The following is an 18859-nucleotide window of genomic DNA, read 5'->3' as shown; positions in this document are numbered from 1 at the left end:
TGTTGTTTCCTGTCTTGTCAATTTTTGCCACTTTGGCTGGTGTAAGGTAGTACCTCAATGTGGTTTTGATTTGAATCTCTCTGATGGCTAATGATGATGAACATTTTTTCATGTGTCTGTTAGACATTTTTATGTCTTCTTTGGAGAAGTGTCTGTTCATGTCTTCTGCCCATTTTTGATGTGGTTATCTGTTTTTTGAGTGTTGAGTTTGAGGAGTTCTTTATAGATCTTGGATATGAGCCCTTGATCTGTAGTGTCATTTCCAAATATCTTCTCCCATTCCATGGGTTGCCTCTTTGTTTTTGACTATTTCCTTTGCCATGCAGAATCTTTTGATCTTGATGAAGTCCCAAAAGTTCATTTTCGCTTTTGTTTCCTTTGCCTTTGGAGACATGTTTTGAAAGAAGCTGCTGTGGCCGATGTCAAAGAGGTTATTGCCTATGTTCTCCTCTAGGCTTTTGATGGATTCCTGCCTCACACTGAGGTCTTTCATTCATTTGAGTTTATCTTTGTGTATGGTATTAGGGAATGGTCGAGTTTCATTTTTCTCTACATAGCTGTCCAATTTTCCCAGCACCATTTATTGAAGAGACTGTCTTTTTTCCATTAGATATTTTTCCCTGCTTTGACCATAGAGTTGTAGGTCCATATCTGGGCTCTATTCTGTTCCATTGGTCTATGTATCTGTTTTTGTGCCAGTACCATGCTGTCTTGGTGATCACAGCTTTAGAATATAACTTGAAATCAGGCAATGTGAGGCCCCCAGCTTTGTTTTTCAACATTTCCTTGGCAATTCTAGCTAAACTCAGGGGACTGGTTGAAATGGAGTCCCCCACTCCTTTGCCATCTTGGGAATCTCTCTGATGCTTTTTTAAAGTTTCTATTTCTTCACTGAGATTCTCCATTTATTCATTATAAACATACCCTCCTTTTCATCTTTGAATATACTTATAAAAACTACATAAATGCTCTTATCTCCTAATTCCAACATCTGGGTTACCTTAGAGTGATTTCCTATTGATTTATTTTTAATACTACTAATGGTTATCTGTGTCATCTTCATTTTAGGACTACCACAACCAATGCTGCTATGAATATTTTGTGTATTTCTCTTGATTCTACCTATAGTAGGCTGAATTACAGGATATATGTTAGTTACTTTTCTATATGATTCCAGAAGTTTGAGAATTCTTTTCATTTTTAACACAATGTTTATATATTTTTAATCTCAAATAGTATTAAAGGAAGGTATAAGATTTTTGTTTTCCTAGAAAATGAACATCCTTCAAATACTGAGAACTACTGTTTTCCATTCAAGACTCAAAAACTATTTGAGTACTTACTTTCAGTTGCTATTCAAGGACTTAGGAATATGATAATAAACAAATTAGGGCTCTTGACATCATGAGCTGACATTCCTTAGCTTTAATTTTTTTCTGTAAAATCAATGTAGCAGGATAACCATATATAGACCTTCTATAATATGTAGATTCCAAGGCTCTACTCCAAACCTACTCAATCTCAGATTTGAAAGTATGGGTAAGGAATATGAATATACACATATACCACACATATTCATATATTTAAGCTGCTTAGAGTGTTCTGATACAGCTAAGTCACAGACAAGCACTCTATTAAAAAAAATGATTCCTACAATCTCAAAAGAATTTTTGAAAATAACTGCTACAATATAAGTATGAAATTCCTAAGTTTTCATCTACTTACTAGTATTTTAGAAACAAAAATAAATATTCCAAATACCTTTATCTCATAAATATTCAGTTGCTTGCTTTCTGCTGTGCCCCTTTTTTTTAAGGCCTTATTCTGTAAAAAATTAAAGAATTATGCTTAGTAACAACATGATTCCATTTTTGCATTGCCACTGACTTAGACTGAAATTACTAAAGGAAAAGAAAGCATTATTCTTTAAAAATGTAGTGAAAAAATTCATTTTCTAATAGTTTAATTTGGAGAATCAGTACCTACCTCTTGCTGGAGTTCTTCAATACATTTGCTTTTATTTTCAACTTGTTTCCTTAAATTGTTACACTAAAAAATTATGAGAAAATTATTTTATTCAATATTCCAGTCAAAATAAGTAACTTTAAACTAATAAAAATATTGCGTAAAATAACAAAAAGGTCACTTCAAAAATTATGTAGTTTAGTAATTCCATTAGTGTCTAAAATTATGTGATCAAGTAAATTTTAATAAAGATTTTTCTCAATAGAAATTTGAAATTCTCCACATTTCTTAACCTACTTGAAGAACACATGAATTCAATTACTTTAAGGAAAATGTGCCTTTTGCTCAATCCTATATAGAAAGCTTAATTGTATTATGAATTAGATTTTGAAAAGCTATAGCCAGAGGTAAGATTAACTGTAATTTGCCTTCATCTTTACTCATTATTCCTCATTTCTCATTTCTGAGTCTCTTTTACTTTTATATTTGGGGAAGGGGAATAATGTGATATTCTATCTCCTCATAACTGCATTCTAACTCCTCTTATAGAAATACCACCTAACACTTTTTTATATCACACTTTGGGAGATTATTTCACCTCAGTACACATGCATGATTGGACTAAGAGGCATTAGGCTAAGAAATAACTGGACTACCGTAAAAGCAGAACAGATTCCTAAAACATTACAGATAATGTAAGTTGTACAAATTTCCAAAGTAGAAAAAAATTCTAATGGAAAAAAAAATTTAATCTTTCAGCACAAAATACTCTATTAAATATTTTTACTGCAAAACCCATGTGTAGTCATAATCAGCTATTATTCTAAAACTGAGTAATACATGGCACAGCTGCTTAATAATCTTATTTTTAATATGCCCAACCCCTAAAGTCTATTTCAGAGAACTCAAAAGAAAACAAAGGAAGAAAAGCTACAGAAAAATGAGAGACATTTTGGTGATTTTCATGCCAATTTTACTGGTATAAATACATTAGTAGGTGCAATTATTTGTATATACAATTTTGACTTTTTTTAAAAAATCAAGGATTTCCAATTCTGGTCAAAAAGCCACCTGTATATCCTGAACAACCTTCCTGATAAAAAATAATTTAAAAGGAAATGGCTACAAAATGAGGAAACTGCTTACTTGAAATTATAACTTTAAAGTAATAATAGCAAGTTTGGGGTAGCACCAAAGCCAGTTATGGACATCTGCTGAAACTACCTAGTGTAAGGGAGACAGAAGATAAAACTTAGAGCTCACTAAAGGTAAGGAATTCAATAAGACAACCCTGCCTAAAGCCACATACTCAAAAGACTACCTATTCAATGAAAATATTTTTAAAAAATAAATCTGACACACAGAAGGGTCACAATAAAACTTGTCTGTCTTGATGCTAGCACTGAGTGAAAGTTATCAAAATCTTCCCTGATAATTTGTAGCCATGAGGTAGCCTTATATGAGTTTATAGCCTAAATTCATGCTAGCTCTATGATTTGGAAAAACCTAAAATGGAAAATTTAATTTAAAATTGTTCCTGGTGAACAGTGATCCCAAGACAATCTTTTTGGGAAGATACAAACTCCAACACAAGCCTCAAAGAATTCCCATAGATAAAATTCCAAAGAATTATAACAACAACAAAACAACAAAGAACTGAGACTCAATGAGTAAACATCAACAGAAAGAACAAAAAGCACAATCAGACCTGAAAGGACTTCAGACACTGGTATTCCTATAAAGCCATCTTTATAACTGGCATTACTACAATCCAAAAATAAGTGTATACCTTACTAAAATAATGACATCAAAACTATCAACTTTGAATGTAATTTGACTGCCCATCTCACTCTCCCTTCTTTCTGAATAAGACAATGAAAATTAAAATAACTTGTCACACCTTTTAAATTTAAACAATCTCCAAATTTAGGGCTAATGAAGGTAAATATATTTGGTAGAATGTCCAAAATTCTTGAAAAGGATTTAAACTACCATAGTTTTGTGGTTTTTTCCCCAATCACAGTTCATTTCTAAGTAAAACAATTCACATGCATAGAAACAAGGAATTTTACTCACCAGAATTCTAGGAATTAGAAAATGGCATTATCAGAGGTCAGAACTTCAGAGAGTGAACTAAACTTTTCCAGAGGATACTTACTATAGGTAAGAAGGTCAAGTTTAGGATAAATATGTGGAGACACGAGAAGTGAATTGTGATGAACAGCCAGACAGTAAAAACACTTCACAACTTCACATAAAGGGAGCAGAAAATTTTCTGTAGCTCCTTTGATTATATGAATGAGAAATATGTCTAACAATAATCTTTAAAAGCATCTTGCCACTCTAAAGATTCTGCCAACAAATGCAGCTGCTGAGAATGTAAAATTTGGGGAAAGAAAGAGATAACTAAAGAGGAATTTCATGAAACTTTTGCTCTTTGAAGCACTGTACAAAGCTCCTAAACCCAGAGCTTCTTCAAAGAAACCTGCAGTAAAAATCCAAAATTATTCCTTGAAGTCTTCAAAGAGATTTGATATCTCTTTGTACAGGACAGTGTAAAGACTGGTCTTAAAGAACGTAGTCATACTTTTGATACAAAGTCTCTTTTCTCAAAAATGCTTTTTGCAATTTGATAATACCTTGTTTTCTAAGATCTTCATTTGTTTTTCTTTTTTTAAAACTTCACATTCAATGTTGCGTGCCTAAAAAACATTATTTGCCATCATATTTAAAATGTTAACAGAATTTCTACTTTCTTCTGAGTATCTTTCAGAAATAGAATTATAAAACTTCATCTTATATTTCTATAAAATATACATACTTCCAGTTTATTTCTGTATCCTTTTTTAAAAAAGAAATAGTCTTTAATGCTTTTATGTTAATGCTTATCACTTTTAATTTTAGCCCAATATTATTTTGTGATTTTTATCAACTTTCTCAGTCTACCTTGAATTTTTTAAAGTTGTCAAATGTCTATAATCTTCTTGTCTTTAACAAACACTTGTTAATCTGAACCTCAGAACAACCCAATGATAAAGTCAGGTATTATTATCTCCATTTTAGGGATGAGAAAATAAGCTCAGAGAAAGCAAGTATGAAATAATATAAATGTCTGAACTAAGATAGTGGGTTGCAGGGGGAAAGGTATAATGAATGTCAGGTAAATTTCTGAGACCTACTTACAAACTGGATTCTTTCTAGGAAACTGTTTCAGTAAGTAAATTGAAATCCAACCACGGAAAAAGATTAAATGTGCCAACTTGTCTTGCATTTTGAGCTTTTTCCCTAACTCATCACTAATATCTTGTACATTGGTAAAATACATTTAAATTCTTGATAAATGATTTTTACTTTAAACACCAAATTCATGTTTTTTCCCCATCACAAAATGATTAGTTTCTTGAAGCAGCCTCTGATGCAAATCTTAAAGTAGTAAAGCAAATCTTCAGGAGATTAAATTCCTTTTTTATAAATATGAAACTGAAAGGAAAAATACCTTTTTGATAGAAAAAAATTGTGGTATAGTTTAAAGAATGCCAGAAAGCCAGCACTACTACTTCTTAGTTATGTAGTCTTTCAAAATTTTTTACCTTTTGGAGGCCCAATTTCTTAATTCATAAAATGAGGACAAAAATAACTTGCAGTTAACTAAGAGAACATATACAAAGAACTAGAATGCTCCTGATATACTGTAAGCCCTTAAAAATACTAGCTCATCTCATCCTTAGAATCTTAGTTGTAAGATAGTCTTACAACTTTCTAAAAATAAATATGACACTCCTCATGTCAAAACTCTTCAATAATGTCAAATTCCTAAATATAGTTTATGGGGCCTTAAATAATCTGCCCTTATATCTCCCAACGTTCATTTCCCCTATCCTTCATCTCCCTGTGCTTATCTCTACCTTCAGCTTTCCCTACTCCCTCCACTATTACTACTATTTTAAACTCCACCTTTCAGTTAAGATGAACTTCCCATGGTTTTTTAAATATGACATTCTCCAGGTACCTGGCTGGCTCAGTTGTTAAGCATCTGCCTTTGGCTCAGGTCATGGTCCCAGTGTCCTGGGATGGAGTCCCACATCGGGCTCCCTGCTTGGCGGGAAGCCTGCTTCTCCCTCTCCCACTCCTCCAGCTTGTGTTCCCTCTCTCACTGGGTCCCTCTCTGACAAATAAATAAATAAAATCTTTAAAAAATAAAAATTAAGAATGAACAAATATGACACTCTTATACTCTGTATGTAGTGTGTGTGTGCTTATAATTTATAATATTCCCTGATATATTTGAGTCCATCCCTCTGCCTTCCAGTAATTCCTATTAATCTTAGGTTTCAAAGTAAATGTCACTTCTTCCAGGAAGGTATCCTGACTCAACTTTTGATTAGATGCTCTTTGTATAGGCTCCAGGAGGAGCTACTTTGGTCTGGCCACCATTCTTTCCTGAGAAGACTCTGTTAGTGTAAATCCCATAGTAATTCTGTTAAATCCATGTAGTTTGATGGCAGCTGATCTGTCTCCAGGAACAGACAGGTACACAGCTCAGGCTTCACCAAATTACTCTATCCCTTAACCACAATGACTAACTTAGGAATAAGTAAGTAAAATTAAACTAGAGCAAAGTCCTCTCCAAGATGTTTTTCGGAGCTTTCAAGACACTTTTTTTAAAAAGCTTTCCAACTAATTCCAGTGCCTTTCACATCTTTTCCATTCCATTCTTAGAAATTAAAATGTGACTTCCCTAGTAATAATTAAAAAAAAAAAAAAACCACCTTAACTGAATCATACAGTATCCACCAGAAAAAATGAAGTCTAAACTGGGCACTGAGAACAGTGCCTGCACGGGTAGATAGCTAATAATACGTGTGAGTGAATGAAAAAACACAGTCAAGGCCTTCACAATCTAGCTTCATCTATTTTGGCAAATCTTCTCCCCCCTATGTATACTATATACTATAATCATGTCACATACTTTGTACCATTTCACTTTTGTGACATTCTTCCCTAAAAACTTTCTTATCTCAACTTGTTGAAATCATATCCACCAAACCACAACACAAACTTATCAATTTATCAGTATGTTCTTTACTACTAAAATATGAATGCTTTTAGCCTAAAAATATATATCATTAAATATTAAGCATTTATGAAAGAAATTTGTAATTATGCCACTATTTCTTCTACATATAAACCATATAAGCAAAATAAACTAACGCTGCCTATTGCTTTAAGGTCAACTGCATACAATAGTCCCTATATCGATAGCATACTTTTTATTTTTTTAGACATGTGGTATTGATTTTATGATTTGAAATTGGTATACAATTTATTAATATAACATACATTTTCTTCACTCTTGTCCAATTTACATTTAACTTCATCTCCTTTCTGTTTTAATTCTTCTCTCACAGATTCCAGTTCATTTCTTAAAGGAAATGGAAGAGTGACATTATAAAAAAAAAAATGTCATATATTTGTTTTATTGCTTTTCTGGGATTTCTTAAAATGGTTGATTATTATATTTTTTGTTGGTTTAAATTATTTTGTTTAGTAATTTTTCATGTATTATTGTCAACAGGCATACTTCCCCTCCTACACTTAATTCCCTTATACATTAATGTATAATTATATACATTATATAATGTATAATTATCTTATACATTATACATTTAATTTGAAACTAATTATCTAGATCCTTTAATCCATTAAAAAAGAAATACTTATTTCTTATTTAACTCAAGATTTCACTTTACTCTTTTCTTTAAGAAGTCATAAATTAGTCATCATCTAAAATGTAGTCATAATCTAAAATGTAGTCATAATTTTATACAAATAAATTAGGGACATAAATGCAAGTGATTTTAATGAAGGACTACATGACTGAGATATTTACATAGACAAACATCCTTACATAGAGAGAGGGTATCTCTGGGAACACACACAAGAAACAGTGATACCCCTGTAAGACAAAGAGAAGGTAGTTTCCTTTCCCCATGTTCCCCCTTGTTGCTTTGAATTTTGTGCCATATGCATATATTGTCTTTTCAAAATTTTTTAAATTAAAAATCTGCCTGCTGCACATGAACGCAATGGTATTTTTGTCTCAGATACTTGAAGCTATCTCTAATTATAGTCGCTCTGGCTAGCATTAATATGTTGCTGGGTTTAGGCTGTATGCACAGAATACTATTCAATCATATGGAATAATTGGCTTTGTAAAAACTGAATCCATGATATTTACACTTTAACTGAGTATTAAATTTTTAATTGACATATTCTTACTTTTCCTATATATTTATATTTAGAGTTCTATAAGTCTATATACAAAAAATTATAATCAAAATAATCTGAATTCTCTTAAATAAAAAGCAGCTTTTCCCCAAATTAAGTCTTCACTTTTTATCCTCAAAATGTACAATGCCTTAGCCACTGAGATCCAACCTAAAAACAACTTCTCAGCTACTTCTCAATGAGAAAATTGAGCAAAAACGACTAAAGAAATCAATATAGAAATACAATAAAAGATGATTTTCCAAACCTATATAGCACTTTATCCACATTATCTCAATCCTAAATGTTAACAAAATATAAAAAAAAGCTTAGTACTTCAGACTATAAGTACAAACAAGAGCCCCCAAATATTTGAAAATCATCTAAATTAGTAATGGATTAAAAGGAAACAAAATACAAAAACATGTTACTTAGAAAATAAACATGAAAACACTATATATAAAAACCCAAGTCATAGATCCATAGTTGTGTTAAGAAGTAAGCTATCTTGAAATGTTTTTATTATTTGAAAAAGAGAAAGAAAAACTGAATATCAATATATCAATTTGAAAAAGAACTAAAGAAAAGATTAATATTTGATTTTAAGCAAATTTCTAAGTAGAAAAGCAATAGGAAAAATTACCCCCCCAAAAAAAGACAATTAGATCTTATACAAAATGAAAAAACTCATGTACAACAAAAAAATTACCCAAAGTGAAAGGAAAGTTGGGGGAAATATGTACTGTAAATAAAGCAAGGTAAGGGATTACTATGATTACTATATTTTTTAAAGTTTAAGCAAATCGGTAAGAAAACAATTTAGACCTCAAAATATTAATGGGGAACAGATAGAAGCAATATTAGAAAAAAGAAATTTGAGCAAGTAAGCATAAAAAATTCCAAAGCTTAGCCAAAAAATAAAAATTACAAATCATAAGAACAATGAGTTGTTTTTATCTGTTATATTATCATATAAATTAATGCTAATTCCCAAAACAATTAAAAGATTTTGGAACCATCATTTTCACACAATAGTGGTTGTACTATATGGTTTACAACCAGTATAACCTATTAAAAACCATTTGGATATCAAAAGTCATTGAAACAATTATTCCAGTAACTCAGTAAATTCTATTCCTTGAAACATATCCTATCAAATTCAAAATAAGAAAAAAATCTGTATGCACCAAGTTGTTAATTATAGTATTGTCGATGATAGTGAAAAATAAGAAAATATAAGTAACTAAAAACAAAAAGGATTAAAATAAATACTGTGATATCCACTTGACTTGAAGTGGATATATTGAAGTGGATATTTAAAAGATGATTTAAAACATGGACAATGCTTAGAAATATTAATTTTTTAAAAATTTCTCTTCTAGGCTCCATAGCTCTGGGGTTACAGCGCTGGTCTTATAAAAATTTCTATTCTAAATTTTCTTGTATACAATTACTATCTTAAATACTAAATATAAGAAAGTTCAGGATGCTTTAAAATTAATCTCAAAGTCCAATCTTACTATTTCAACACAAAGAACAAAAGACATTACAATTTAATTTTAAGCAGAACTCTAACATAGTAATTCTAATTTTTTACTTTATACCATACTTAACATTAAGTATTATCTAAATTGACTCTAACAAATTAACAGAAAAGAAGTACTAAAATCTTTTGCCAAAAAAGTCAATTCATTAGTCTTGCCTTAACTGTGTTTCCGTTTCTTCCAGTTTTTCTATTTGTTTCAACATCCTTTCTTCTTGCTTTTTGCTATTCTAAGGAAATAATCAATGTTGTTTATATTATTTTGTTTCAACAAAAATAAAATTAAAACTATTATTTAAAAACCTTTAACCATCAACATAAAATTTAGTTGTATGTAAAACAAGACAATGGGCTATTTACCTTGCATAGTTTCATACTATTTTTCCAGCCTTATTTTAATTATTACCCTAACAATCTCTACATAGCAGCTAAAAAATAAAACAACAACAAAAAAAAAATTTACAAGTTTTACTTGCTGTTTCCCAGTGATAATATAAGCCTTTTATCCTCTATTCATATTGTTGTGGCTTAAAGGAATGTTTTTCCATTCACTGATATCTACTGATCTCACAGTTGCTCATCTTTTAAGGCCAAAATCAACACTATACTCCCTCTGAAGCCTGCTCTTTCACGAAGGGAGAAGAGCAATTCTGTCAATTCCAGTAACACTTAGTCTCCAAAGAACACATATAATGTAGTATTTTGTTTAAGCTACTTTAGTATTTAGTTTTTCTATTGAGCCATAAGAACTTAAAGAGGAAGATAGTCTATTCACCATTGTATCCTTCACATTTTTACATGATTACTTAATAAATACTTGTTGAATAAATACTCCATAAAAATCTTGATGCTTAAAATTCGATTAACTATATCAACAGATATAGTCTCTAATATTCTGTTCCCCGTTATTCACCACCAAAATCAATATGCATCTTTTTCTTTTGAAACAAAGTATCAGCTCTAACATAATCAGATTTGTGAAAGTGAAAGAATCTTGAAAGGTTATCTATTCTAATACCCTAATTGTACAGATTAGAAAACTAAGTCACTGGTACTTTATCAACTCACATCAATATCTTCTTGCTGTTTCTTGATTTCTAGGGCCATATCACTTGTTTCTTGTGCTAGTTCTTTGTTCTCCAGTGAAAGCCTGTTGCAGCTTGCATTTAGTTCAGTAGTCTTAAGCCTATTTTTTAAAAACATGTCAGACCTAAATATTTACCTATTAAATTATATGATGTGGAATTTAATTCAAGATAATCTTAGGGTAAAGAGAGAAAGGGCTGGGAGTATAATAAGATTGGCCATTAGTTAAGTTTTGAAGCTGAGTGATAAGTACATGCTGCTTCATTACATTTTTTCCTCCACTTTGTACATGTTTAAAATTTTCTCTGTTTTATAAGATGTCATATTTTCTTTTACAAGATGTCATATTTTCTTGAATATTCCCTATATACCCCATACTCTATATTTTTCCACAAATTTTGAAGTATATATTATTTTCTTCATATAATTTTTTTGTCTATAGTATACTGTCTCTTAGAAACTGTTCCAACTTCTGGTGATTTGATTAAAGTAGTCATGAGGCATGAACTATCTTCAATAAAATATTTTCATTAAAATAAATAAAACTTGGTTTAACTTCTGTACACAACACTTGAACTGCTCTTACAAGGTCCCAAATATTCTACACTGGAAGAGAAATTACTGCTATTATTGGTGGCAGTCAGGATCAATTTTAAATGAAAGAAGGGGACTGTGTGGCTCTATGAAATGATTTCAGCAGCATCTATTATTTTCTCCAAATTACCAGTACTGGAAATTCATCAAAGAGTAGATTCAAAAATGAAAGTGTGAAAAAGCAAACATATCAAAGATTATATAAATTTATACTAAGTATAAATAACTAACCAGTCCATTTATTAAAAGGAATTTTGGTTAATATATGAATTTTACCCATAATTTAATGACCTGTATTTTAGTCACTTCAACAAAACAATCTATGAAATAATTTAACAAAACAAGCAAAATAACGAGGTAGAACTGCAAATGATTATTTTTATCAGGAACTATCTCCAAGAAAAGTAATATAGTGATCTTCTAAATAAGTTTTCCACTTTGTGATGTACTTTTTATGTTTAGGATATATACATATCACTGCTAATTTAATTAACAATGAAATTAATAAATTATTTTTATCTCTAATTAGGAATAAAACAGAAATTTAACTCCAAATAAATAGTGAATATAACTTACTAATTTATTATTAACTATCAGAAAGCTAAGAAATTGAATACATAACTTATTTATAGAGAAAAAACTTACTTCTCATTTTCAAGCTCAGTTTTCAGCTCTTTAACCTGTTTGGAATAATGCTGTTCACTTGTCACAATGGCAGTTAACCGTATTTCCAAATCATGTACTTTTTCCTGGAAAATGTGTATAATCACAGCAAACAGGTTTTTTCTTTTTTACAATTTTCTTGTTTAAAATGTGGCCACTTGTATAATCAAGTCAAATATTTGACAATATTTTGGTTTAAAATGTCAACTTTTAAAATATAATAGATTTAATGCCAAAACCATTCTGATTATAGGAAAAAAAGCAATGACAAATGTAATTTAAGTGAATTCCATTTTGATATTCTAATGCTCAACCATTAAGATTATATTTATATATTATAAAATACTTTCATCAGTTTTACTCTAGCAGGTAATTAATCTCAAGTAAGATGTTCTATTAAGTAAAAGTATATTAGTTAATGAAATCAGGTAAAATCTTAAAAACTAATCTGTTCTGGGGGCACCTGGCTGACTCAGTCAGCTAAGTGACTTCACCTCAGGTCATGATCTCAGGGTCATGATCGAGCCCCACATGCAGCTCCATGCTCAGCAGGGAGTCTGCTTGTCCCTCTCCCTGCTTATGCTCCCTGCTTATTTCTCTCTCAAATAAATAAAATCTTAAAAAAAAAAAACCCTATATTGTTGTTATTATTATAAAAATATAATTACAATGTAATGCTATTACATACTGAAAAAATACTTTTTTAAAATAAAAATATATTCTAAAATTATAGTATGAGAACTGTAAAAATTATAAACAAAGAACTTAATAAAAGTAAAATATTCAATCTATAAATACTAAAGACATCAAAAATGTGATTGTTATAAACTACGGCATTATGTATACTACTGATATCATAATGTCAATCTTTATCTCCATTATAATATGAAGATTCTCTAGATTTGTTTCAAACCAATCACTAGTATATTAAATGTAGCAGGAACGCTTCCTTCAAAGGAATTGTGAGAAGAAATCCTACACAAAGCAAATCCTTCACAATACCACAATCTATTCTGTAAATCTGTATTCTCTAACAAAATGTTGGAAAGAAAATATCTTTTTTAAACAAACCTCTCTGGTTTGGAGAAGACCAGTTAGTTCTTGTTCTGCTCCTTTTAATTCTTCAGCTATCTTCTCAAATTGTTTCTTTTCATCTAAAAGCTTTTGGTTTTCTGCCTATTTAAGAACATTAACGAATCATGACAGCCAAAGCACATATATATGTAAAATAATAAAAATGCCTAACTAGAGCAAAGACAATTATAGCTAAATAAAAAATTAAAAAGAGAGAGAGAGAAAACAAGTCATAATTAAGTAAATTCCAAAACTATATATGATGACAGAAGATTCAATGGACAAAGTCCTGAAGTTTTCATTGAAAAAAAAATCATGCTGGTCACTGAATTCAAAATTCATCTAATACATAAATCACTCCAGTTTATTAGCATTTATTAGTCACTCACTAGTCCATCAATCCTGTTTCCTTACATTGTACTAAAATGTGTTTCCCTGTAAATTTCATGCAATGGTCATTGTTCTGCTTTCCTTAGTCATATAGAAGTCTAGTTCCTTTTTCACACGATAGCAAAAACAAATATTTGAAGAAAGTTATCAACATTCCCTAACTTTTCTCTTAACCATTCTAAAATCTCTAATTCTTATTATCATTCTTCTGATGAAATGGTTTTGCTTTATTCTCTCAGGAATTCAATGTTCTAGACAAACAAGGTGAACAACTTACAGTCCACAGGCAAAATCCAGCCACTGCTTGTTTTTAATAAGGGTTTACTATAACACAGCTAATATGTTTTTGTATTATATATTCTCATTTTGCCTTATAACAAAGTTGAATAGTCACAACAGGGATTAATATGGCCCACAAAGCCTAAAACTTTGCTACTGGATGTATAGATAAAAATTTTGTCAACCTCCACTTTAGATGAGTCTTATAAAATTAGACTTTCTGACAAAATAGGAACATGTGGTAGTAACTAAGCACTTCATATGTGGCTACTGGAGCTGAGGTACTGACTTTTAAATCTGGTCTACTTTAATTTAAATTTGCAAGACAGGAAATAATGTGTGTTGGAGAGGATGTGGAGAAAGGGGAACCCTCTCACACTGCTGGTGGGAATGCAAGTTGGTGCAGCCACTTTGGAGAACAGAGTGGAGATTCCTTAAGAAATTAAAAATAGAGCTTCCCAATGACCCTAAAATTGCACTACTGGGTATTTACCCCAAAGATACAGATGTAGTGAAAAGAAGGGCCATCTGTACCCCAATGTTTATAGCAGCAATGGCCACGGTCACCAAACTGTGGAAAGAACCAAGATGCCCTTCAACGGATGAATGGATAAGGAAGATGTGGTCCATATACACTATGGAGTATCATGCCTCCATCAGAAAGGATGAATACCCAACTTCTGTAGCAACATGGACGGGACTGGAAGAGATTATGCTGAGTGAAATAAGTCAAGCAGAGAGAGTCAATTATCATATGGTTTCACTTATTTGTGGAGCATAACAAATAACATGGAGGACATAGGGAGATGGAGAGGAGAAGGGAGTTGAGGGAAATTGTAAGGGGAGATGAACCATGAGACACTATGGACTCTGAAAAACAATCTGAGGGTTTTGAAGGGGCGGGGGGGTGGGAGGTTGGGTGAGCCTGGTGGTAGGTATTATGGAGGGCAAGTATGGCATGGAGCACTGGGTGTGGTGCATAAACAATGAATTCTGTTACGCTGAAAAGAAATTAATAAATAAAAAAAAGACAAGACCCATTCATACACTGTCTACAAGAGATTCATTTTGAACCTAAAGATACGTCCAGCCTGGGAGGAAGGGATGGAGGATATTTCATGCCAAGAGTCTTTAAAAGAAAGCTGGGGTAACGATTCTCATAACGGACAAATTAGATTTTAAGTGAGAAACAGAGATACAGAAGGACACTACATCATTCTGAAAGGGTCTATCCAACAAGAAAACCTACCAATTGTAAATATCGATTCCCCCAACATGAGAGCAGCCAACTACATAAGCCAACTGTTAAGCAAAATAAAGAGACATATTGATAAGAACGGTTAATTGTAGGGGATCCTACATGCCACTCTCAGCAACAGATAGATCATCTAAGCAGAAAGTCAACAAAGAAACAATAGCTTTCAAGGACACATTGGACCAGATAGACCTCATCGTGATATACAGAACATTCCACTCTAAAACACCAGAATACTCATTCTCTTTGACTGCACATGGAATTTTCTCTAGAATAGACCACATACTGAGTCACAAATCAAGTCTCAACCAATATCAAAAGACTGAGATTATTTCTTGCACGTTCTTGGACCACAATGCTTTGAAACTGGAACTCAATCACAAGAAAGAGTTTAAAAGAAATTCAAACACTTGGAAGCTAAAGACCATCCTGCTCAGACATGTTTGGGTCAACCAATAAATCAAAGTAGAACTTAATCAATTCATGGAAAGCAATGAGAACAAAGACTTATTGGTTCAATACCTATGGGATATGGCAAAGGTGATCCTAAAGGGGAAAAAAATGTAAATTTAAATGTCACATTTGTTTAATAGTTATCATACTGGATATCATAGCTCTAGAAACAAAGCAAGACCAAGTATAAAACTACCATTATTTCTTTAGTTATGGGTACTTAATTACTATCAATTCCTCCTATTATTGAACAGCATATGTATGTGTGTGTGTGTGAACTCAGTTTTTATGTTTTTTATTCAAGCATAAGATCACAACAATTTCATTAAAGGTATGACAATAAATGTCCTACATTAATAATAAAAACTAATAACTGACACCAAACCCTGCCTCCCTATGCACTGGAGGTGCACTTCCACTAGGGCAAGTCTACCAGAGAATCAGCACAACAGGCCCCTCCCCTGGAAGACCAGCACCAACAACTCACACCAAGTTTACAGATCATAGAGGGCTGCAAAGCTTCAGCTCTTAGGGAAAGCAGTATATAGCACTCTTTGTACTATCCTTCAACCCAGCAATTACACTACTAGGTATTTATCCAAAGGACATAAATATAGTGATTCAAAGAGGTACATGCACACCAATGTTTAGAGCAGCAATGTCCACAATAGCCCACATGTACATCTACAGATGAGTGGATAAAGAAGATGGGGTGCATATGCAATGGAATATTACTCAGCCATCAAGAAGAATGAAATCTTGCCATTTGCAATGTGAATGGAACTAGAGGTTATTATGCTAAGCAAAATAAGTCAGTCAGAGAAAGACAAATACTGTATGCTTTCACTCATATGTGGAATTTAAGAAACAAAACTGATAAACATGGGGAAGAGAAGGAAAAATACAAGAGGATAAAAACAGAGAGAGATGGGGCGCCTGGGTGGTTCAGTGGGTTGAAGTCTCTGCCTTCGGCTCAGGTCATGATCCCAGGGTCCTGGGATCGAGTCCCACATCAGGCTCTCTGCTCAGCAGGGAGCCTGCTTCCCCCTCTCTCTCTGCCTGCCTCTCTGCCTACTTGTGATCTCTGTCTGTCAAATAAATAATAAATAAAATCTTTAAAAAAAAAAAACAGAGAGAGAGGCAAACCATAAAAGACTCTTAAGTCTAGGAAAGAAACTGAGGGTTGCTGGAGAGGAAGTGGGTAAGGGGAATAGGGTAATTGGGTGACAGGCATCAAGGAGGGCACTGGGTATTATATGCAACTAACGAATCACTAAACTCTACCCTTGAAACTATTAATAATATACTATATGTTAACTAAACTGAACATAAAACTTTCTTTAAAGAACTACTTATTGTACTTAAAGAGTCTGAATTTTATCAATAGGAAATGTGGAGATATTTAAAATTTTGATACAGCATACAACATGATCATATTTGTGATCTAAAAGACCAACTCTAGCAATAGTGCATAGGAAGACTCATTTATATATAGGCTAAATATATCCATATATATAAGTATTTACAAATATAATGACTAATACAGGTTGAAAGATACACCATGAAAATCAAACATTCATCAAGAAAAAAGGATACTACCAGAGACAAAGATATTTAATATTGACCAAAGATCAATATGCCAAGAAGATCTAATAGTTATGTATGAATGTGAGGTTTATAACAAATTCAAAATATGTGAAGCAAGCACTGACATAATTAGAAAGAAACAATTACTAAATCAAAATAGGAGCTCTTAATACCTCTCAGTAAATAATAGAACAGGATAAAAAAAAAATCAACAACACAGAAGATTTTCAAACACCATCAATCAACTGAATCTGTTATTTACAGGACAATATACCTAACAACAGCAGTGTACGTATTCTTTACAAGTACAGATGGAACATTTACTAAGATATTAAATTCTTAATAAATTTAAAGAAGAAAGTATATTTGCTGACCATATGAAATTAAACTAGAAATGAATAACAGAAATAAAACAGGAAAATCTCCAAACACAGGAAAATTAAATAACAGACTTCTAAATAACCCCAGGGTCAAAGAGGAAATCAAGAGAAATTAGAAAATATTTTAACCTAAATGAAAATGAATATACAATGTAACAAAATTTGTAGAATGCAGCTAAGAAGATGATTAAAGGAAATTTATAGCAATAAATGCTCATATTGGAAAAGCAAGTTCTCAAAACAGCAATCTGTTTCCATCTAAAGAATCTAGAAAAAGATCAAAATAAGCCCAAAGCAAGAAGAAGGAAGGAAATAATAAAGAGAAGAAATCAATGAAACTGGAAATAGAAAAACAGGAAAAATCAATAAAACAGAAATCCAGTTATTTGAAAAAAAAATCAGTAAAATTAATAAACTTTGTATTGGAGCACTGGGTGTGGTGCATAAACAATGAATTCTGGAACACTGAAAAGAAATTTAAAAACTAAATAAAAATTAAAAAATAAAATTTAAAAATTTTTAAAAATTAATAAACCTCTAAAGGTTTAAAGAAGAAAGAAGACACAAATCGCCAATATTAGTAATGGAAGTAAAGGCAAACACTGTAAACTCCATAGACATAAAAAAAAAAAAAATCCAAGTAATACTACATATAACTCCATGCACAGAAAGTTGACAACTTTAATGAAATGGACTGATTGCTTAAAAATCACAAACTACCAAAATTATCTAAGATAAAATAGATAAACTGAATAGTTCCACAATAATGAAAGACATTAGAGTCATCATTTAAAATCTTGACAAGGGGCACATGGGTGGCTCAGTCAGTTAAGTGTCCGCCTTCAGCTCAAGTCGTGATGCTGAAGTACCGGGTCCAGCCCTGCATTGGGCTCCCTGCTCAGCACGGAGTCTGCTTCTCCCTCTCCCCCTGCTGGTGTTCTCTCTCTCTCAAATAAATAAATAAAATCTTTAATAAATAAACAAACAAACAAATAAATAAATACAATCTGGCCAAAAAAGTGTCTCTAAGTTCAGATGATTTCACCCAGAAAATTCTACTAAATGTTTAAGGAAGAAATAATACTAATTCTACACCATCTCTTCCAGAACACAGGAATGAAAGAAATGTTTCCCAACTCATTTTCTGAGGTCAAGATTAGCCTAATTCTAAAACCAGACAAAGATAACTGAAGAAAACTATAGACTTCCCATGAACCTGAAATTAAAAATCAAAAAAATATTAACAAAACAAATTCAACAATAAAAAAAAGAAAAATATACCACACAACTGGGATTTATCCCAAGAACGCAAGGCTAGTTCAA

General features: G+C 31.8%; 1 protein-coding gene across 1 annotated transcript in view; it reads right to left on the bottom strand.

The window, feature by feature from the left end:
• The window catches only part of SYCP1 (synaptonemal complex protein 1), a 139172-nt gene that overhangs the window by 42145 nt on the left and 78168 nt on the right, over nucleotides 1–18859 (bottom strand). The window contains exons 16-23 of the mRNA XM_059374336.1: nucleotides 13190–13294; nucleotides 12101–12204; nucleotides 10844–10961; nucleotides 9935–10005; nucleotides 7306–7387; nucleotides 4605–4667; nucleotides 1987–2049; nucleotides 1762–1824 (exon numbers count right to left, since the gene is read on the bottom strand). Coding sequence (XP_059230319.1) covers nucleotides 1762–1824; nucleotides 1987–2049; nucleotides 4605–4667; nucleotides 7306–7387; nucleotides 9935–10005; nucleotides 10844–10961; nucleotides 12101–12204; nucleotides 13190–13294 — 669 coding nt within the window. The remainder of the gene's footprint in view (nucleotides 1–1761; nucleotides 1825–1986; nucleotides 2050–4604; nucleotides 4668–7305; nucleotides 7388–9934; nucleotides 10006–10843; nucleotides 10962–12100; nucleotides 12205–13189; nucleotides 13295–18859) is intronic.

This window comes from Mustela nigripes, chromosome 14, assembly GCF_022355385.1.
Source record: "Mustela nigripes isolate SB6536 chromosome 14, MUSNIG.SB6536, whole genome shotgun sequence".
Taxonomy (NCBI): domain Eukaryota; kingdom Metazoa; phylum Chordata; class Mammalia; order Carnivora; family Mustelidae; genus Mustela; species Mustela nigripes.
Note: the sequence above shows the minus strand (reverse complement) of the source record. Positions and strands in the feature narration are given on the sequence as shown.